Source organism: Limanda limanda, chromosome 9, assembly GCF_963576545.1.
Source record: "Limanda limanda chromosome 9, fLimLim1.1, whole genome shotgun sequence".
Classification (NCBI taxonomy): Eukaryota; Metazoa; Chordata; class Actinopteri; order Pleuronectiformes; family Pleuronectidae; genus Limanda; species Limanda limanda.
In genome coordinates, this window is record NC_083644.1 from 23,390,724 (window position 1) to 23,414,004 (window position 23,281).

General features: G+C 42.6%; 2 protein-coding genes across 2 annotated transcripts; one reads left to right on the forward strand and one right to left on the reverse strand.

The window, feature by feature from the left end:
* The first annotated feature begins 465 nt into the window (after positions 1-465).
* cltrn (collectrin, amino acid transport regulator) lies at positions 466-5,419 on the forward strand. Its single transcript, XM_061077997.1, has 6 exons — positions 466-746; positions 1,206-1,264; positions 1,455-1,540; positions 1,719-1,835; positions 3,212-3,406; positions 3,503-5,419. Exons 1-6 carry the CDS (start codon positions 680-682, stop codon positions 3,627-3,629), a joined length of 651 nt encoding a protein of 216 aa, XP_060933980.1. The 5' UTR covers positions 466-679; the 3' UTR covers positions 3,630-5,419.
* Positions 5,420-6,535: 1,116 nt separating this feature from the next.
* Positions 6,536-22,392, reverse strand: LOC133011211 (cadherin-24). Its single transcript, XM_061078915.1, has 13 exons — positions 21,979-22,392; positions 17,284-17,578; positions 16,027-16,146; positions 15,500-15,667; positions 12,803-12,984; positions 11,705-11,961; positions 11,386-11,615; positions 11,202-11,323; positions 10,031-10,148; positions 9,614-9,922; positions 9,280-9,469; positions 8,762-9,164; positions 6,536-7,399 (listed from the first exon to the last, which is right to left on the reverse strand). Exons 1-13 carry the CDS (start codon positions 22,390-22,392, stop codon positions 6,536-6,538), a joined length of 3,672 nt encoding a protein of 1,223 aa, XP_060934898.1.
* Between the last annotated feature and the right edge of the window lie 889 nt (positions 22,393-23,281).

Genomic DNA, 23,281 nt, shown 5'->3' on the forward strand with positions numbered 1-23,281 from the left:
CTGAATATACAGAATGATCCCAGATAGGAGACATTTTCAGTTTGTCTATTTAAGGTTTTCACCACTTTGCCTGCTTGGACATGTTTTTTAAAAACTGTGCAGAGAGTGAACATAATGAGCTTACCAGAGTCTGCCATGTACTGTTTACCAGATCAGGTTTCAAGGAATGCAATTATATTATGCTTATCTTAACTATTGAGTCAACTTTTGCTCACCAGGCTGATTGATGTCTCTGTGACTTTTTCTTTTCACGGCACAAAATAATGGTCAAATATGGCAACCTCATATAAAGGTGCTGGTCATTCTGAATGTCAAGGGAACAGACTGTGCTGTGCTGAGTACAGTGCAGACGCAGACGGAGCCGTTGTGTTTTTCTCCGTCGGGTCTGCCTCACTATCTGGCTTCTTGGAAGCTTGAACAAACAGTGGCACTTTGGCTGCAGCAGCTCCCACTGAACAGTTTCCATGGTGTGAGCTGAGGGCGAGCTGCCCCTCTGACGGCCATTTTTTCATAAATTTTTTTATGTAGGGGTAAGACGGGTCAGTTCAGGTGTGTCCTGGCTTAACTATTAAACCCAGACTCTATCCAGTGAAGCTCCTCTGCTCACCTCCACAAACCACTCCACACTGGGACTTTCACCTGCAGCTTTTTACTTTGTGGCTTCTCGTTTCCTGCGAAAATGTTGGAAAAGACCTTTTTCCTGCTCTGTTTATCATCCGCTCTGGGAAATGAACTCTGTACACCAGGTAAGTGATCACAGAGGGACACTTTCACATTTTTTCCCATATTGACATGTTGTATTTCTACATTTTATCTCTCATTTAATATGCAATAAGTTAACATTGTTATTGTAAAAGCATCAGTCGAGTTCTGCGGTCAGGGTGGAATGCAGTTTCTAATCTCTTAACTGAAACCGAGATTGGACAGATAACTCAGATGTTAACCTAACACTGGCTTTCATTGGACATTATTGAAATACATTCTATTTGACGGACTTTTCTAAAAACGTATAAAGAAATCACTGCTGAGGTTTAGATGAAGTGATGGTAAACAGATCTCACCAGATATGAATGTCACTGGATACACACATAGCAGCTCTATCAGCAAGACATAGACATATTGAAGCCTTACTCTTTAATTTAAACATATAAAGACATACATTGATAGGACGTACAGGATCATTGACATAATCTTTATCTTTATAGATGCTTCAGACGGCTACAAAGTTCGACTCAGCATCAGCACTGCTCTGGGAGAGGAAGCCGTACGTATATTTTTAGATTTTCATCTCATAAATATCCGTTCGAAGGCTCACTAGGTTAAAGGCTAGTTCAAGGTATTGCCCTCATGAAAAGCAATACACTAAATATGATCCAGATTTCACTACTCATTTGAGGAAAGGCCCATCAGCTTAATGGTGTTCACTGAAAACATGTCGTGATCCATTGTTGCAGTATCCCTGGAATTCAAATGAGATGTTCCTTTTCCGAGCCTCTTTGGCTTTTGCCATGAGGAATCACATCGCTGGACAGATATTTGAGTAAGTCGACTTTCGTGTGTTTTCTTTTACTGTTTGATTACCGAAATCAATAAAAGGTTTTAAAAAAGAACTTAACAGTAATATAATCTCTTTTCACCACAATGAAATCAGTGACTCACGGTTTATCACCATGTTAGGACACTGATGTGCTTTTTATTGTCTTGTGGAACTTCACCAGCGTGTCAAACATTGTCGTGTGCGATGAGACTCCCAGAGTGTCCTTCTGGTTTGTGGTGACCTCACCGCTGAACACTTCAGAACTCGTCAAAAAAGGAAATGTGGAGGAGGCTGTCAGGTAATCACATGACACAGTGATACTGTCATTGTTTAAAAATGTTTTCTTTTTCTTACCCACTTATAAAGGAGTCAGTTGTCATATTCAAACTTAAGTCAGTTGTTCCATTTAATGTTTTGTGTATCATATCTTTAGTTTTTTAGTGATATATATTTATGTTGGTGCAATACTCTTATTGTCTTAATAGATGGGGACTTTTATCTCTTTAGGTATGATATGTACTAAAGGTTACATTTTTTGTTGGCAGTGACAAGATGATAAAAAATCGTTTTCATAATAAATAGTTAATAATCTCTGAGTAACACAAATGCAATTCCTTGAGCTGGTAGTGACCCAGATAGTAAAACGGATGTGGGTCGCTTCAGTCCACTGAGGCCTGGACAAAATGGATGTGAGCCTTAGAAAAACGCACTTGTAAATAGATAATGTGGCCAAAATATCTCAAAACAAATGCGGGCCACCTATGGTGACTTTTGGTATTGCTGTGGCTCAGACCGCCCAAGGTCCATCATCCCACACAGTATGTGGCCAGAGGACATTGTTCTGTTTGGCAATGTGGGCCAAGCCTGGGCCAAAAGAATTTGACAGAACATTTAAGTGGCTTGTGTAATATTGGAATAATAATATGATCAAACGACAAAGCACTATCAAGTCATGCAAACCAGGTGGGATGTTACAGCAAAATGAAAACAATTGGATTTACTTAGAGAGGGCTGCCTGTATTAAGTTTTGTTTTTGTTTTTAAGTAATCTGTTATTGAATTAACATTAGTTAAAATTAGCCGCATATAGCTCACACCAGGCAAAGTTAGCAACAAACTATATTGACCCAAGCGAGGGTGGGTTTGTTATAGTGTGTTATATGATAATATGTGTGTTATGATTTGGTAACTTAATGTAGAACTAATTTCGACTAGCTTATAGCAGAACAAATTAAGATTTAGTTTTGAATAAAGAACAGTGTGTTATATGCTGACGTGAAAGGGTTGTTTTGCTGATAATGCTATCGTGTGTAAACGTGTTGGTTTGCCAACAGTTGCAAATATTTGCTGCCTTTCAATCCACAACACAAACCTGCCGCCAAAGGCAAAATTTCAATGTCAAAACTGTGATAACAACAAAGTGGACGCTTGTAAATTTGTATTAAAGAGCACATGAGCGGTCTTATGAACTAGCACATGTGCTATGCATGCAAAGTATATTGTAGTGTGTTCCTCAAACACAGGTGGAATGAAGGTGGAGTTCAGGTTTTATTGTCTTATCGGTAAATGATGTTCAAAAACCTTTAGCACTTCCTGAATGTTACTCAGTAGGTGTGGTTTCTTGCTGAATGTTAATGTCCATTTTTATATCTGAAACTTTTCATGTGCTCATTAGAAAGTCCAGGAATCGGATCAACAATGCCTTCCTGCTCTCCGACAACACTCTGGAGTTTGTGGGCATCCCTCCCACACTGGCAGCACCCGTCAACCCTGACACCGCCCCGTGGCTCATCGTGTTCGGGGTGGTTATGGGTATTGTGGGTGCCGGCATCATCGCTGTGCTTGTATTATCTGTGGTCCAAAAGAAACGGTAGGCTTCACATCTTCACATGCATTTCTTTCTTTTTCAATTCTTTCTTTCAACATGCGATATTTGATCAGTTATGTTTCTGGCTTCTCATTCTAGCAAAAAGAGCGGGAAGACCGAAGACGAGGACACTGAAGTGGAGATCCGGCCGAAGAATATCGAAAATGGTGCAGCTGGTGCTTATAACCTGTCTTTCACAGATGATGAGCCAATCACTCAGATGTAAAGTGCTTGTGTATAGAAAGTCTTCCATGTAAGCAATAAGGGGGGAAACGTTATCAAGCTGCTCAATGTGGATTATCAATACATACTTTCTGTTTGTGATTATAGTTATTGATAAGTTTCTAATGCAAATGATTCATACTTTTTCATTGTTTCCTTTTTTTAAGAAAACATGCAATTTGCTTTCATTTTCAAAATGAATGTGTGAATGATTGATAAATCAAATTTGTAAATATTTTGCAGAAGCCTCTGTCTGAGAACATTCTACACAACTAATCATTTACTGAACTGTACATTTATTGATTTGTTTAGCAAATAACATTTAGACCAAAACTCCTTCCCAGCTCAATGGCCAAGCAAGTGTATGGCTGAGATTTATGGCAAAAAAATAAATCTTGCTATATGCAAATAATTTCAGGATTCAGATACACATATATCTAAATGTTTATCTAGTTGCGTACTGTATCTCACTCTAAAAATGTGACTGAACTTGATGTCAAATGGAAATGACAGCCCAGAGGAGATGTCAGCTGTGAGTTCATCCTTCTGCTTTCTATTTGTTTGCCATCAGACTCTCTTTTTCCCCGATTACACAGTGACAGTGGAAATCCCTCTAAACTCAGTGATGGGTTTAGCTGCAGCAGGCGAGGCAGCGCTCCAGCTCTTTATCGCGATGGTTGGCAGAAACGTTGCTCAACACAATTTACATATTGTTGCGACAGAACACAGCAGCTTTGTGTAATCAATGGATGATTCAAAATAAAAGTCCTGCATTGGGGCCACTGTAGGTGAAACTTTTCTAAGTCTAATCATGGAATTAGAAAAAGGGCTTTTCTCGGCATTCCCAAAAAAATAAAATAAAATAAAAATAGTACCCTCAATTCAGCAAGTACAAAAAAAACCTCCCTGCTTTATTTACATAGTGTCCCTTCACTTAAGTACGAGCCATAAAGTCATAGGGAATCTCCTATGGCAGCATCAATCTTTACAAACAACTTGTTGTCATGATTTTATAAAAGCTATGCTCTTTTACTGAAAACTGAACTTCAATTTCCTGTGTATTTTATTTAACATATTGTTCTCCAACTGCTGTGCTGTGATCATTAAATACACTACACTGATACAGTGCATTTATTGACCTTTAGGTGGCACTGTTGCACTGCCAACTCGCCTGAACACACACTGTAGTCCCCCTATCTCACTGTCCTCATATTGGCACTATTTTATGTATGTGTGTGAACATTTGATTTTCAAACATATTGTAATTCACTGTTATTTTATTTCTGTCGCGCTCTCTGAAGTGATAAAAGTGTGTGAGTCCTTCACATTTCATAGTCTATATTTAGGTCATTGTTAAACAATTGTCGGATCCTGATGTGTCTTCTTTAACATTTTGTGCTTTGATATTTCTGCAGCAGATTGTGTTACGCTAGAGGACATCCACACTATCCTGACAAATTGCAGCGCGGTCAGGACTACTTATCATTTGGCTCTTCATGTAATATTTCACTCCTCTTTCCTCTGCGTTTCTTTCTCTGCCCGAGGAGTCCGGTCTTTAACAACTCATTTTTCTTGTCACGGAGCCAAAGATTTTCTGTCAAATTTAGCTTGTAAGCATTGCAATCTTGTAAGACCGGCAGCTGATTAAGACCTTAATTCCCACTGCAGAGGAGAACAGAGTGGGAAATAATTGCAGAAAGTCAAAATCATTTCATCATATTGTTGAAAAATAATGTAATTATTTTTAATGACTCCATCTTATATCTTCTGAATAATAAATGTGTTTTGAAACAGCGATAGAATGGAACCAAATGACAGATTGCCTGAATAACATTACACAATCTAAAAGTAAATGATTGTTTTGCTGTTGCCTGTGTTTTTCTGGACTAGAAAAAAAATACAACAATGCTTGTGTGCACAGCTTCTCGTAATGACTTTTGCCTAAGTCTGTCTTTTTTTTTTTTTAAAGTGGGAGATAAATAAGCCTTTGGAGATAATTCTAGACGGGCAAACACATATAATATTGTGTGGGGGAAATTATGGGGGACATTATGAATCGTAATCTTTTGCCTGCAACAGTTTAATAACTGCAAACCCTTAATTTCCTGCATTTGAGTAAATATCCCCCTCCCAAAAAAGAACTGTCCACTCTTGAGCAAGAACCACTGAAGTCAAGGTCTCATGTATATCTACATATAGACATTATTTACTCACCCTTCACAACAGTGCACAAGTCTTCAACAGTGACAATCTAATCATTTCTGTGTGCAAATTGCATAGTGAGCAGATTCTGCTACAGTAATGGAGAGCACACGCTGGAGTCGTACCCGCGCTACAGAGCTCCAGTATATAAACGTAGAGAGTCAGGTTCCCTGGAGAGTCTCGGTGAACACATGGCGTAGTCGACCCACAGAGCTCAACAGCTTGTGTGGTTCTAACACTCTCCAGCTCAGATGCAAATGTTCCATTCAGATTCCAAAGATGCATCGTGAGTGGGCCCCTATTAAACTATCAATATTAAATTTCACAATTCCACTCCATTTTTAACGAGGCCTATTTTCTAACAATGCAGCTTTCAGGGCTCAGAATCAATATTTAAAAAAAAAAAAGTTAAATTTTCATAACATCTGCTTTGAAAGCCCAAGTGCATTATTAATATAATTTACACGAGTGTGAAAAGTGACAGATTCCATATGCATCTTCTAAACATAGTGGATGTGAAAACTATACGCTGTGCACTGATTCCACCGCGGCTCCTCCACACACTGTCAGCCTCATGGATTTTTCCTGGCAGGGAGGAAAAACAAGAGGATTCCTGTCGGTGGATGTGTTCTTTTCCTCTCCTGCTGTGTTTAAAATCGATCACTGTCAACAGAGCGCTCCTCTTTAAACCTCTTCCTTTCTTGCACACTAGAAATCCCATCTCTGTATTTCCTTTTTTTGGTTCTCTGTTTGTTTATGAGTCTCGCTCAGAGCGGCCTCTGCGGTCTCAGCTTCCTCAGCTGCCCGCATCTCTCCTCTCTCCGCCTCCTTCTCCCTCTCCCTCTCTCGGATGATCTCCACCAGCCTCTGAAACTTCTGGTTCAACTCCTCCATCCCTCCCACCACCCGCCCATCGTCCTTTTCCCTGTCGCTCTCCAGCGAGCTCAGTGACTCAGCTCTTGAATCACGGCCCTCAAACTCGTAAGTCTGCAGTGAGTCATATGGAGGCTGTGACAGGTCAAAGGTCACCTGATTCAGGCGGAAGTTCAGGAGGTCTTCCATACAGAGAGGCTGCGGGTCAGAGGCTTCAGCCGTCGCAGGCTCCGGCCTGAACGGCCAGCCTGTGTTGCTTCCAAACACGGCCCCAGGTAAGGGCAAAGGTTGCGGGGTCAAATCCTTTCTCTGGAGACTGCACATGTTCAGTAGCTGCACCCCCGCTGGGTACAACCCGCCGCTGCTCGTCCCGTTCATGCACGTCCCCCTGCTGTTGGGATTGAGCGAGCCCACGATGCTGTACGTGTCTGATTTGGGGTAAACAGGAGGGTTCACAGAGTGAATCTGACTACCGTTTGAATAATTTCTCTCTGAGACGGAGGGAATGGAGCAATCAGTATCAATGTCATCCAGGGTGCAGCTGGTGGCTCCCGTGCTGATCTGAGTCTGCGATGACCCCGGCCGCCCCTCATGCTGGTTTGATGAGGAGCTGGCGTGACTTTGGAGCGAAGACTCATTTGGGTCAGAGTAGTTCAGATTTGCGTCAGCGTCGGCTGGTGCTGCTTCTGTTGGGTTGGTCTGTTACAGGATAGGAGAAGGGAGAGATTAGACGATTCAAAAAGACACGCAGGGACAAATATATGGAAGCAATAAAAAGCCAAATAATTTTCATTCTTTTTAGAAACCAGACATTATAAGAATGTTATCACCCCTTCATCATGTGAGGCTGAAATTTCAACCCCACTGCATTGGAATATTTTTTCTTAATTCATGTGGTTTGAATGAGATCATTTGAAGTTTAGCTATTAGTCAGAAAACCCTTTTTTTGGGGAGTTGACACATTGATATTTATAATTTAAATGCTTGAGGTTTTCCAGGCGCTCCTGTGAACTTCTCTTTCTTGGATCATGTGAAACTAATGTGTTTGGACAGATTTGATTTCCTCTGTCGACTGGATGTTTAAGCCTGAATCTTTTATCTTGAATTTTGGTGTCTTTTTAAATTATAGTTTAATTCTATTTAGAACTTAAACATGTAAACAAAAACACAAGCAAGAGATGAAAACACGGCTACACGCAGGTCAGAAGACCCTGATGGACTTTCTCACGAGTTCAGAGAAAGAGCATCTTAAATTAAATCAGATTATTCCTACCGAACCTTCTGTCAGTTCCCACAGACAGATTGGGTTACTCATCCCTAACAGACATATGTTCCATTAGATCCTGTGGTGAAGTACCACAGTGTAAATAAGGCCTGGCCATGTTACCTCCACCGAGGCGAACTTCCATTAGATTTTGTGGTGGGGTGGGGTTTTTCTCTTTCTTTAACATTGTGTGATGGGGCCTTTGTATATTTTCATTGATTTCTCAGAGAATAATTGATGAATCTTGAGGAAAAAAATCAGACATGTTGAGAGGACTGATATTTTGTGCAGATCCAGATAAAAAACATTGTTGGGCATTAGTGGAAGTATGTGCTACTGAGTGGCATTCAAGTTGTGTTATTGACACATTGGCACGTGTAAGCCAGGGCTTCTCTCTCTCTCTCTGTTTGATTTAAAGGGTAGTTAAAATATGAAATTATTTGAACTACCTTTTAAATCATACTCATATGCAGTAGCTACACTCAAAGAGGCATATGCATCAACAAACACTGCTGAGATCAAGTCCATTTGCCGACCTTAACCCTGATATCATGAATAGAAGGAAAACAAATCTTCCGTCATTCAGTTTCAGATTCTTTGACCTGATCTGACTTATCAGAGCTGAAAAGATGAATAACGGATCTTGAACGTTTTATAGGTAAATTAGGACTATTCAATGTTTTGAATTCAGTGGTGCTTAGATCTTAACACAAAGTGTTCTGCAGGGACTCCAATTTTCAATATTCATAAGATGGTTTATACAAGGCTTACAGAAATGTTTGTTTTGTTTTTCTGACCTTGGCCTGATCCAGATTCTCTTTTGTATCTGCTTTTTCATTCGCTTCACCGCCTTCATTTCTGATGGTAACATTGCTCTTCGCCAGAATGTGTTCTGCTTCATAACTAGCAGGGCTCGTCTCAGGAGAGTGAAGCAGCGGCTCAAAGGTGCTCTGGTTCTGGATGACAAGGGAATTGCCAATATGACCTCCGGTGATCCCGTGGGTCAGCTGTGTTAACTGCAGCCCTGCCTCCAGTGGCCCGGCTGGATAATCTCGGAGAACAGGCAGCGTGTGGATGCCGTAGCAGAGGCGCCCGTAGAGCGGAGCAGAGCCCGGCCTCTGCTGAGGGTCCAGGCCGGGGCGCGGGTTACGGCTCCAGCTGTACGCCCTGGCCCTCGGCGGATTCTGTTGGGTGTACCATCTGTGCCAAGAGATAAATGTCAGAGAGAAAAACAAACACGCACACTCTCCCATAAGCCACCATGGCAAGATCAACTTTTTCCTTTTTTATCTTAATTTTTTGGGCCACAGCTCACATGTTTCTGTTGTGCATGTGCTGCATTCTGTGCATGCTCTGCAGTGCTGTGATGTCAAAAGCGGCGGTGTCCGCTTCCCCTCCCCCCTCGTCATCATAGGAGATGATGTTCTCCCTGACATCATCCTCCTCGAAGGGTGAGTGGGAGTCTCGCTTCTGATGGCGCAATGACAGCGAGAGTGCACACACCACTAAAGGGCAAAACAGAGACACATGACCACATTCTCCTTAGACATCACAGGAGCGACCTGACACAACTGCTCAGCGTCTTTCAAAAATCACAAACAACATATTTATAGGGACTTGGAAGGATCCACAGATACGACCCAACCTACCCAGCAGAGTGGTGACACACGCCAGCATGGCGAGCAGGGTGACCAAACTGAATATGAGAGACGGAGAGGCGGACGGCATGGGCAGACAAACCATGTGTCTCTCCCATCGCCTGTCCCTCTGTCTCCCCCTATCCTCCGTCTGCATGCCCCCTTGCAAACAGGGACAAATGGTCACAGTGACGGTGCCAGTGTTGGTCAGACCCGAGGCTCCGTCACGGAGCACGACCGGCACGTAGAGGGTGTGTAAGGAAGAGGAGAAGCCAGGGAGGGGATCCAAAGCCGACTGGAGCACCAGGCTGGCTGTCACACCTGATAACGTGACAAAAAACATACACACATCCATCATGGTCACTGCACAAAAATCAAGCCCAGATTTCTGTTGGTGGTGTGTATTAAATGAAAAGTAACAGTTGCCACCTCCAGATTCCCTGATGGTGAGATTGAGGGCCGAGCTGGACTCTGGGGGGATGTTGAAGTGGATCGGCGTGTCCTGTCCTCCCTGGTCCCTGTCGATGGCTCGCAGAACCTGAACTACCTGCAGAACAGGAGGCTCTATTATAATGGCTCATATGGGCATATAAACAAAGCTGTGGTGGAACTGCTGACACATGCCAGGAAGAAATTGTTTTGATAAAGTTGGGATAAACACCTCTATTTGACTGCAGCAACAAACTTAGTTGAAATCCCTTTAGATTTTCATGAAATCCACCCCAGTTTCTTTTCCATCAATTTTATGGCTGGGATTTTTCTCAGTAATAACCATTCAATGTAATTTTCATTCTATAATTACCTCTGCGATGGAGTCCACCACAGGGGATTCAGGGGAAACAATGAATGGTGTAATCCAGCGTTACTGTTTTTAATTTCACTGTTCATGGTTCACTCTCCTCATGCTGCGTCAGAGCTGCACTTAGCTGCCGCTCGTGCAAACCCGACGTCAGTGTCTGCTTCACTGTAAAAGCATTCAGCTGGCAGGAAGACACGTTGGCTTTTATTGTGAAGGAGTAACAGAAGATGCGCCGAATTAGTCACTGAATTTGTGAATCTGTTTTTCAAAAATGTGTCCACAAAACAAGAAAAGGTTATTTGGGGAAATTTGATTAGTCTTTTAATTTTCCAAGGAGTGATGGAACAAGAAAAGAGACAAAATTAGAACATGGTTGTAATTATTTTTGACCGACTTCTCCTTTAGAACATTTTGAGTTTGCTTGGCTGCATCGTCGCATTTTACGAGTGTTTGCTGTGTTGTTAAAATGCACTTGCTGTTACCGAGGCAACCACATCAGCCTGGCCTGAAATCTTAAGGATTAGTGTCACACGAATAGTAGTAGAGGGTAGTTTATTTCAATGATCCTGACAGCACTTTCTTAATATCCTCCCTGACTGATGGTACAGTGTTACCTCTCTATTCCATGACATAATATTTGGAAATGTAAAGCTGGCTAAATAAAAATGAGGTAATTTTGTCTGATATAAACCAGTGTTTTGAAAAGGTTTTAACAAAAGGAGGAGAAGAAAACACAAGAACAAGAATACAATTTAGAGTTGTATTCACTATAAGACAAAGACAACAACAACAAGAACGGACCTGACCGGGGACGCTGGAGTCACACACAGATGTGGAGTACTGCCTGTCCAGCTCTGGGGCATTGTCATTCTGGTCTAGTGTCTCTATGGCAACCACAACCCTTGACTGAAGATTGGGATTGTCTGAAAGAGAACAGGACACTAATGTTGAAATCATCACTGAATTTCTATCATTCACACGCCACACACTGTGCTGCCGACCCCGGGGCGCTTTCGCTTTCTGTGAAATATGACTCCGGTGAGCTCTGCCCCCCCGAGGGCCGAAGGGGCCGACGTACCCCTCTGTGTGGCGATGACGGTGATGTTGTGCCACTGCTCCAGCTCGCGGTCCAGCTCCATCACCGTGCTGATGGAGCCCGTGTCAGAGGCGATGCGGAACAGAGCCTCGGGGTCTGACTGCGGATCAATGGAGTACCTGGGATATGGAAAGAGTAGATGAGCAAAAATAAAGAAAAAACATTGCGGGAGCCAGAGAGACAGAGTGAGTGATGGTGTAATAACCACCTGATGTTGGAGCTTTGTCCCGTGTCTGGGTCGACGGCAGAGACCCGGCCCACAGAACAGATAGGGGGGCAGTTCTCAGACACGTCCAGATGGTACCGGGCCTGGGAGAACTGGGGGGGCTCATCAGCGTTAAGGATCATGACCCGGACCGTTGCTTGGTCCTTAAAGGGACCTTTCCTTAGGTACCGGGCGTCCACTATAGGGTTGGCAACTTCCACGGAGAAAGTATAGGAGTTGCGGGTTTCGTAATCCAGTAGCTGTTGGGCGAGGAATAAAGCATCTTCAGTCTTTAGGCTATGCTTCATTGAGGGCCTTTCATGTAGGATTCATATATATGTGCTTTATATTTCTTCACACATACAGTGCTTCATTATTCATATACAGTGAGACTTACTTTTCATCATCCCTCTATGAAGCTTACATATTCCATATTGGCCTTTTGGGTAATTACTGACCCAGTGCTGTTATTTCCTCACCCTCTTTATCCTTTGATTCAAGCTCTCACTGCACGATAATCATCTTTGAATCAAACTCTTAAAAGTAAAAAGACTAATTCCTTCACATGACCAGCTCTCTTCATACAAGCAACAGGTTTTGATGTTTTTGATGATTGTTACTCTTTAATTGTCCAGTAGAGACTGAACCTGTCAGCAGCAGCTGGGGTTGGAGTGGAGGACTGAAGTGTTTGATTCACCAAATAAATGTAATTTAACTTTGTTCATAATAGAACTAAAGCTGCGCTACATAAAGTCACTTAATACAAAGCTACACTACTGACATTTTCTCTTTGGCACAACTATATGCATAATTGTTTTTGCACATTGCCTGTAACCAAGGTTATAACAGACTACCTCAGTGTGCATGGATGTATGTGTATGATTTGTATAATAAGTTGATAGGAATGTGCTTTTTTTTAAAAATTATTTGTATTCCTTTTTTTAAAAATTCTATTTATATATTTATATATTTATCGATGTCACCAGATAAAGAAATGTAAGATTTGAATTGCATTGATAACTTTTTTGTTTCTGCATATATGAAAATAATGCCATTGAATCCCTGAATCCACAGTGTCTGTCCCCGGGTCTCGTCACTCACCTTGTTGAGCTCGATGATGCCCTCTCGGTTTCTCGCTGTAATGTTGAATATCTCAGCCTCCTCCGCATCCAGGATGGTGAACTCCAGCTGCGCGTTTTCCCCCAGATCAGGGTCCGCGGCAGTGAGCCGTCCCACCTCCACCCCCGGTGCTGCCAGCTCAGACACAGAGAACGACCACGCGCCTGCACAGAGGGAAAAACCACGGATGTAACGGGTTTGCAAACTGGCACTGAATGATGGTCCAACTACATGACGTAAAGCATGACAGTGTCTCAAATTTTAGTCATTCAAATTCAAGTTATTCACACTATAATTGTGGTTACATTAATACACACATTCCTCATGTCTATATCGTCTTAGTGGTGAGCAACACTGTCCACAGGCTTTGCTTTGTGCAATAATGTTAAAGCTAATATGAGGCCTCAGATGTCGGAATTATTTAAATCCAGTGTCATTTTACACTTAATCCGCCTCTTTCTGTTTGGCTTCTCTCTACGGAGCTGCAGCACAAAGAGAATTTTGTACACTGAAGCCTCAGATCAGCTTTGAAATGCAATTCTCTTTGGTGCTGAAACAATTAGTCGATTCATTGACAAATTTATTGACAGAAAACTGACGAACAACCGTTTCCAATTACTCGTCATTCATCAAGAATAAGTGGTGACAATTTACCCACTCGATCAACTCAAATGTGAACATTGATTTCTTCCGTCGTTTCATGTGATCCCACTTTAAAAGATCAACCGATAGATCACTAGAATGTCACTCAGTAGAGCAATTAACTCCTTATTAAACCAATATTTTGATTTCGGTTCTGCAACAAATTGCACACACTCATACATGTCAGTCCCTAGTCTCTATGAAGATCTATTTCCTGAGAATTCAAAGACACTTTTAAAAACTATCTCTGATTTTAAAGTGAAAAAAACGAAATGTTCCCTGGATCCAGATCCGCATCCAGTTTTAAGGGGATAAAAGGTACAGCATCCATATTTGCTGGGCCTGCCAAGCAATAAGGTCTTACTGGGAAGATATCCACAAACATATAAACAATGTATTTAATGTGAACATCCCATTAAAATGCGAAACTTTGTTTTTGGGTTGAGTAAATGGTTAAAAGTGGACCCTTCCACCATTGATGAATGGATTGAAATTGTGTATGAGATTTATGTTATGGAAAAGATATCCTTTTTCCCTCAAGGTCGAGAAAGACATTTTTTATAAGACCTGGACCAAATGGACTGAGTATGTAAAACCAGTTAGATCTGATTTTATTTGAATATACTTTACTTTGTGTGATCCTCCTTTTTTTTTTTTTTGGTGTGAAGTGCGCTCCCCGGTTGTGTTCTCTTTACCTCTGTTATTGTTCCTACATGGAGTAGTTTAGGTCCAAAGCAAAACCCCAGAAAGGCAGTATGAACAAAACTTAGTATCACCCAACTTAGTACATCCATCCTTTCTTATGTCCTTGACAGACTAAAGCTGTATTTAATGTATGTGATGGAAATGTGCCTTTATAAATAAAAAGAGAATTTAAAAAAAAAAGGATCCTTCCTTTCTGTTAAAAACAAACAGTAAATAAAACTGTAAAGCCATTTGTTAAGTGATGTGTATTAGTCCCATTCAGTTATTAATGATTGAGTAGTGCATTTATGAAACTGAGAATCGTAGCTGCTAGTGTAACAGTCTGTCCACTCGGCACAGCATGGAGATGAAGCCAGTGATGTGTGGCAGGTGGTGTCATGTCACCGGAGCAGAACGGCCCCTGTGTGCCTGTCAGGCAGCGTAGCAACAAGCAGCATTTTCAGAGAAACGCATCCCTTTAAATCAGAGAAGCCCGATCTCACTGATTGTGAATTATTCAAATCCTTCATGTAATAAAAAAAATTTGAAAATCACACCCCTCTCATTCAAAGAGCATGTTCAATCAGCCTTTAGCCTAAATCCTAGCGTCATTGTCGAATGTACTGACTGAGAGCGAGGTGGCGAGGTAGGGACGAGATCATCAGATACCAGTCGATAAGTTGCCCTAGGCCGGCACTTATAAATATGAAATTGCATCTATAGAGCATTGTATTGCAGCACAATACATCAACATGAGGAAGAGGGCTTTAAACATTAAGATGAATGGCAGTAAGCAGAGAGTGTCAGGAGGGAGGAATGGGGGGGAAATGGAAACAGTGGAGAGGTAAGATATAGAGAAATGCAGTATATGTCTAAGTGTTAGAGATGTTCTGCCGTGATTTTTAGTCTACTGAAGTGGAAAGCACTGAACTTTAAGATGAAATATTAATAGCGTGGAACAGGGAAAAGCTTGGAAAAAGAAAGAGTGGACATGATCTTTCACTCTTCAGCTTGGACCCGCAGTCCATTTGAACCACAGGAGTGTTTATGAATGTTAATGCCCGTCATCTGGCACAAAAGGTTACGTTATTGCAGAAACAATGATTAGAAAGAGTGGATGAAAATCAAAGGGGTAGATGGTTTGCTGCTCTAAGAGCTTCTATCGTATTCTGAGCGTGTCGAGGCAGCCAGGACCCAAAGGAGGCGGAAAATATCGGGCTGCTGTCATAAGTGCCTTTACAAGATATTTCATCATTTTAATTTCTGCTCACACACACACACACATTTCCAAAGCTATATAGAGATTGAACGCAACCGACAGTTAAGTGGTGATCTGATAACAGCAGCGCTTACTCCGCCTGAAGTGAGGGGGGTTGTCGTTGACGTCGCTCAGCTTCACAGTGACGGTTGTGGTCCCGGATAATCCGCCCAGATGCCCCCCCATGTCTTTGGCCTGGAGGACGACCAGATACTCATCCCGGGTCTCCCTGTCCATGTCAGGCACGGCTGTTCGCAGGACGCCTGGTGGAGCGGGTTGTGGGGAGCGGGGGGGGGGGGAATGATAAAAACGACAGATTTCAGTGACACAACGTCTCTGGGAGTCGGCATCAAAGCGAGTTAGATGTATATTTATTTTCGAATCAGGACATTGGGGAAGCACGTGACTCCGAGCCGCTTCTGCTTCTGAGCGAAATCATGCTTAATGTAGTTAAAACGTTTCTTATCTGTTGGACTCGACATATGGTAGAAAAAACTACAGCATATGATACCTAACAGCACCACAGGGATTTACTGTATGAAGTGTAATCATCAGCTGGAGTGGCGTGTAATGGTAAACAGCTTTGAGGGGATATGTGGCACTTTCGTCAAAGCTACCCGACCTGTCTGAGCATCCACGGAGAAATAGTCCTGTCCCTGAGTGATGGCGTACACCAGCCGGGCGCTGTTTCCATACGTGGGATCATCGGCATCTCTGGCAGTGACTTGGATTATGGAGGTGCCTGTGAAACAGAGGAAAGAACGCAGGTGACCAAGTGAGGAGCCTCCTCACAGGAGCTGAATCTGGTTCACAGGCAACGTAAAGTGATACTCCACTCAAAATGTAGCTCCATGAATACACTTATATCAGCAGGATTAAAAGGATTTATCGACTTCTTCGCTGCCTGTCCATATGCGCAGGGTGTTCAAAACAATTATCTGCTACACGAATATGGATTGAAAGATGAAACACTGGAGCTGTGCCAGTAGAAATGTTTTCAGACACATGCTGACAATAGTCTTTGGTTTTGTGCTTGTTAAAAACACATGTCGGTGGAGTCCCTGGAGTCCCTGGGTGTTTTTATCCTGTTTCTGATACTCACAAACACAACTATTATTCATGTTATTGCAAGTGAATCAATGATAAAACTAGAATGGTACTCAGTGGAGCGCATAAATCTCCACCAAGGCCCAACAGTCTCCCTTAAACTCAATCAAGCTGCACCAAATTCATCATTGATATCAGTTCCCTAAATTTGCCTGATTCCACAATGCAATGCTCCATCTCCACAGCTATAGTGAACAGTGATGACCCGATACGATGCATCCAATTAATTATTGTGTTAAAGCTCTGGAGCAACTTCAGAATTATTCCTTGTCATTAGTGATTCTTCTTAAAGCAGTTCTACAATATGCTGTCACTTATTATTGTTTGTGTGCTGGGCGTTGTGTGCAGAGCTTTTTATAAACAGTCTGTGGTGCAGAGTGAAGTTAGAAAACTTTGCTTTCATCCTACCTGGTTTATATCCAATAAATATGTTATTGACACTGACTGACTGTTGGCACGCTGTCCCATCCCCTCTGACTTCTACAGAGCACTGGTCGCCTGTTAATTGAATTTTTATTAGAATTGAACGTATCAAAATTATGCTAAACTTGGCACTGCAACTCCCTGGACCACTAACAATACACGTGCCAAGTGAAAAGTGAAGAAGATGAACTGTTTGCGCCCCACACACAGACAGAGGTTTGTGGAATTAGTAGATTACATAAATTCAAGTTGCTGATCTCAATTACAGACATCGCCATACCAACATGTTACAGCCCCCTTTCAATACATTTTGATTGGAGTTTCCCTTTATTGTTGTTTTGTTGAATACCAATGTTGGCCATCTCCGGCACCATGGCGACATAGGTGTCACTGGGGAAGATGGGCGGGTTGTCGTTGATGTCCTGCACTCGGATGATGAACTCGGAGGAGGGCTCCAGGGCTCGGCCGGTCTGTCGGTCTGTCGCCGTGGCGACGAGACGGTACTGGTCCTTCTCCTCGCGGTCCAGAGACTTGGTGACATGTATGTTGCCCGTGTTGCCGTCGATAACAAACACGGAGCCCACCCCCTCTCCCTCCAACATGTACTTGGTCTGGCCGTGTCCGCTGTCCATGTCCGTGTGCAGCTGGAGGACAGAAACACACAGAGTCTAAAAACACAGAGTGGATCACTGGACACCGTCAGGCAGGATGCTGAGGCAGGTATCTCTCATTAACGCTCATCCATTCGTCTGGCAAGCCCTGTGAAAACATGACTGTGTAAAATGGGTGATTTATGATAAGGCGGGATGTGCTCGGTGAATCGGAAATGAATGGCACCAGGTGTGGAAGATACATATGGGACCAGGATGAGTACTGATGCATTCAGCTAATCAGCTCAGTGGACCAGACGTGCCACTGGGGGCTTGTTGGGGGCAAAGCCACATCGATGTGGACAGTCGCCCTGCAAAATGTCCTACATGTGTGTTCGCAGATGCAATTTTTAGAACACAGTGCGGTATCCATCTGCAAAACTTTTCTCTCTTTCCTATCCATCTGTCTCTTTCTTTCCCGGGCCCATAAATCCATCTGCCTCTCTTCCCCGTACCTTTTAAACCACCCCTCTCTCCCCAGTCTTCGTGTCTCTTTCTTCTCATCATGTTACCTCAGTTACACAGGATGCCCATCTGCTCACATTTCTTATTCTCCCCTCCTCCTCCTCCTCTCTCTATCTCTCTCTCTTCCCCTCTGTTTTGCTCCGTGGTGCAGAATATTGGTTCAGTATTTAATGGCAGAGAGGGTATTAGTGTGAGCTAAATAGGTAAAAGGCCAAACACACAGAAATAGAAAGCTAAAGAGATTACTCAGCCTTCATCACACTGAGCTTTCTGACCAGGAGCCTTCACATCTCTCTACCCTTAAGGCGCATCTGCACATGTTCATAATCCACGAGGCTTACTCACAACCTCTGCTGCGGACCTTAGATACTCATGAGAACTAAAGCCTTGATTTCAAAAATTCTGCTGCAACAGTGACTGTTTACAAATGTGGTGCGATGGTTTCCAGTGAATTTTGAAAAGCGTTTCCAATGTGTCACATGCAATTTGAGGGAGCAACTGACAAAGTGAGAAATGGAATAGCCGGCACGACGAAACATGCAGAATTAGTCGGTGTGTGTTTATGAGATCTGCAGGCGTGGATGTATTTACATATTCCATCATAACATATGTTCATGCTCACACAGTGAACAGCATTCAGGCAGAGACCAGGAGAATATGTAAGATTAGTGCACATATGAGTGTACATTCTGTGGGTCTGCGTTTGTGTGTGTGTGTGTGTGTGTGTGTGTGTGTGTGTGTGTGGGGAGGATAAAGTTAGGGATTATAGAAACTCATGATAGCATACCCTACAAATTGCAAGATAAGGGACTCTGTTTTTTTTAATTCATCCCTACATCCCCTCATCCCACTCACTCCTTTCTTCCTTAAAGCGGACTTCAATTTTGATCCCACACTTCACCAGGAGAAACATCTTTGTCAGAGTCACTGTGCCTATCTCCCTCCCCTGCCTTCCCCCTCCCTCCATCCTCTTCTCTTTCTATCAGGCCCCTTCTCTCCTCACTCTCTAATTGCTGGCTCAGTCCCGCTGTGCTTCAGTCAGCATGGAAAAACACTCTCACGGCGGGGAAGAAATTTATCCATCCCGTAAAAACAAAGCCAGTTCCTTTGTCACTTTCTCTCCTCCTCTGTAATCCAAATTTCCTCCTCCTCTCACTTGCCGGTACATTTGACGGCAGGTTTTTACTTTATCTGCAGCACACTGCTCTCCTCTGAAGACTGTTCCTTTCTTTTTTCACGCGGGTTCGAGACACCTGTGATTGGAACAGTTGATAGCTCACCTCAGACTTTTCACTGGTAATGGGTTTGACACGTTCATCTCTCTATTTTTGGCAAACAAACTGATGCTGCCTCAGAATGACAACACTTTGCGTCAAAACCTCCTCACAATGCAGGGATGCTTTACTACAAGAACATCAACATTAAGACGCTGTGCTTGCAGAGGAGTGAACCGTCTTGTGTGTCTACTGATTGCTTTAACACCCTTCCACTGACTGTATCAATAACAACCAGGCAGATTAAACATTTATGAGGTGTATACTGCACTGGTGAGAATCCAATCTAGACTGTCACTATAAAGTATATACTTCTAGCTACAAAGTGGCTGGCAACAGTCCCTGTTAGCGTTACAGCTGATATAATCCTACAGTGAGGATGCTGTAGCTGCCAGCAGCTGCATTAGTGAGGAGCATCTGACTGTGAAATGCTACAAGTAAACCCCCGGGACATCCATGGTTCAGGTGTGCTGCGGATTAAATCACCTCCGGCACTTTTTCATGCCGCGACACCGACAGCAGCTGAAGGGTGCTGGTGTGGCGTCGGTGAGGACTCAAGTATGTGACACGACAAGTGGGAGCACAAACAGCGCAATTATCTCCAGTTACATTAACGCCTGATTCCTGAGCCTATGAAGGAGCATTGAGAGCTCAGAAAAACACTTATTCAACTTTGTCTGGAAATTGTCTTACAGTTAAAATGTTGAATAATGTAAGCAAACAACATTTTTGTTTTTGTTTTCAATACACTTTTAATATTCACATGAATGCATCATTTTGTCTTTTGCCCTCGTTCAGTTATCTAACCTTTGGTTCTGGGCAGAAGGATTGGCCCCAGGAAGCAGTGGTCCTAAATAAAGGAAGAGGCTGTACCCAGTAACTACCAGATTAGGAGGGAATTAAGGTTATTAGCTCCCCCAAGGAGATAACATTTACACCCCTGTATGTTCGTTTGTTTGTCAGCAGGATAACACAAAAACTACTGCAAGGTTACATCGTCGTCATAGAGTTCTGTTTTATGAGCCAGAACAGAGGAACAGTTAAAGCTAGGGTTGGTAATCCTGGAAAAGCTCACAAGAGCAGGCTCAAACGCAACTGACACTTCCCATCAGCCCTCTCGTCAAAGCTACGCCCAAAAAAACACATGAAAACACTGCATGGCAACTACAAGAAAACAACTTTTCCTTGACTTGCTACCTTTGTTTACTGATGGCTATAGGGATTTTTAGAGGATTTCAACATATAAGATAACAATTCATTCAGAAAACCAACCCTACCTTTAAAATTCCATTACCAACATTAATGATCCTAATGCTTTGGCGCCGAAACACCAAGGGAGCAAACTAGATTTAATAGCTATTGCTTAGATACGAATTTAACTATCAGGATACTAACAATGCTGTGAGTGTGCAAGTTAACACTAAAAAAGAGCTAGGTCAAAGCTCGGTTTGTAAAGACTAAAATGAACTAGTTCACGTTCACTGTTCACAATTCTGAGTTTTGTACTTAATTCTCAGCCCCAAAAAACAAATAGTTCACACTCTTCCATCTTTTAAACACAATTCAAACACCAAGCAACTAAATCAGCATGTCGACAAAACACACAATCTGTACATATCCACAAAACTGAGACCAATGATCATACACTTTAATGTTAACAACACAAGCCCAGACTATCTTCCTACAATCAACACTTACTGATCCAGCAGCCGAACAAGAGCAAAACATAAAGCTCAGATCAAAGAGTGACATAGATAAGTTACACGATAAGTTTTTTATCAGACCATATCTCTGGTAAAGCCGGAGTCTGTGTCACTCTGAAACAACTCTAAGGTTTATACCGCCACCTACTTTTTCTTCTTCATTGGGTTAACTGGCGGTCCTTACTAACGGCTCACTAACTCTAACTCTGCTGTAAAATGAGGCACAGATAATGTTCAGATGTAGCTGTAGATGTATATATGTTCTGCATGATGAGGGATATTCAGTCTGTGTTCACTTAAAAGTTTAACATTTTGTTAAGTAGATTTTTTTTTTAGGTTTTTCATTTTATGTTGCCGTAAAATGAGAGTAGAAAAGGCCTAAAGATAAAAAACATCTTTGAGGAAAATTCTTCCAAGATGCACTGACTTTGCTTGGCCCATGTCCCAGCCACCAACATGGATGAGGCAGGGTTTATGAATTAAAATGCTGTCGTATCGTCCATCTTTATACACAGCCTATGTTCTGAGCCCGTGTAGCTCCATAAAGCACACACTTAAGGACAGGCTTTAATTAAGGTTCATAAAAGTAGGTATGTAAAGAAAGATTGTTAAAACCTCTTATGTGTGACTGTGGAGCTGATTTCCATTTTCTAAGTGCTTTCCACTTCCCCTATGACCAATAACCATAAGCGTCCATGGGTTTCAATGACACACCAGTCGAATTGCAAAGCAGGGGGAATGAATCAAACTGACATTGGCAAACATGTAAATGCATGTAATAAAGCAGAAGGGAATTTGTGTTTGCTCAAATTAAATTATTCTTTGTGTGATAATAATTTCTACACAAATGTTGCTTTGTTTTCTTGCTCCCTCAGAAGAGAAGCACACACTCTTCTAACACAGATACAGGTGATTCACATGTGCATGCTGATGGGTGTCGACAACAGCTTACCCGTCCGATGAGCACAGGCTCCGGTCCTCTGTACTCCTCGATCACAAAGAACTGGTTCCACAGCCAGCTCCTCCTCCTGCGAGACCGAGGTCCCGACCCGCCGACCTCAGGTTCTGTGAGCCAGTGTGGGCGACCCTGTGTCTTCTCAGGCAGATCCTCGCCGACATCCGTCTCCAAACGGAGCCCGGGCTGGAGAGAGTGCTCCTCCTCTGAACTCGGCACTAGGCCGTGATCATTAATTACACCTTCAACCTCTCCATTAGTCAAATTGCTCCTTTCCTCGTGGTTCACAGTGAGTTCAGGGTGATGTTGAGGTATTACGGATTTGGCATCAGATCCAGGATGTTTCAGCGTGACTGTTTTCCCTGCTGAATTATTCTTCAAGTCAAAATCATTAGGTTCTGTGTCGTTCATTTTAAAAGACACATTTGGTAGTGTTTTAATATCATCCGTTTCATTTTGAAGCTGGTTCTCCAGTGTTTTGTTTCTCACAGAGTACGTGGACCTTGGATGTGCTAAAGCTTGTTGCCTTTTGTCTTTTGTTACTTGCACATCCTGATCTTCCTCTGAGAGGTCGACAGCCATGCAGTTTCTTTCCCCTATACAGAATAAAAGCAGAAGAAGCAGTATGTGTGCCGCCATAGCTGAGGTTCACAGATCAGTTCCTTTCAAAGAATAACCGAGGAGCGACCAACTCCAACTGATTCATCTTGTGTTCTTCCTTCTCCCTCTTCCTGAGTCTTCATTCCACCTTCTCCCCGTCACGTTTTCCAATGCAGTGCACATGCTGCAATCAGATCACACGAGAGAACACATAATTAGTGTGATCTTCGCTGTAGTCATTAAAATGGGGAACAGGATACAAGACACAGAATTTAAGTGAGCGGGATTCTATGAGTTTCTAGGGATGTTTTTCCTGCTGTTTCGATCTGATATTTGAAAACGATGTAGAAAAGAGAAATCCCTTTGGACCACATGCTGTTAATCACACTATTCAAAACGCTGTTGTGATTGAATCTTGCTATTGATCACTCCGTCAAGTGAGCTCTTTGAAGAATTTTAATTCATTCTGAGCCTGAGGTCCTGGTGATGAGGTGGAGCTCAGCTACTTTACTGTTCCTTGTCGAACACAACTACCTGGACACCGTGTGATTTATGTCATCCCTAAAGATGGTCGCTTCATGCCTCAGTGCCCGCTAGACAAAGAAGTTCCTCTTAAGAGATTAATTAGACTCATAAATAATTGAATCAATGGCTAGTCCTCCTTTTCCTAAAGTTTAATGATCTGAGTTTCGTTAGTATT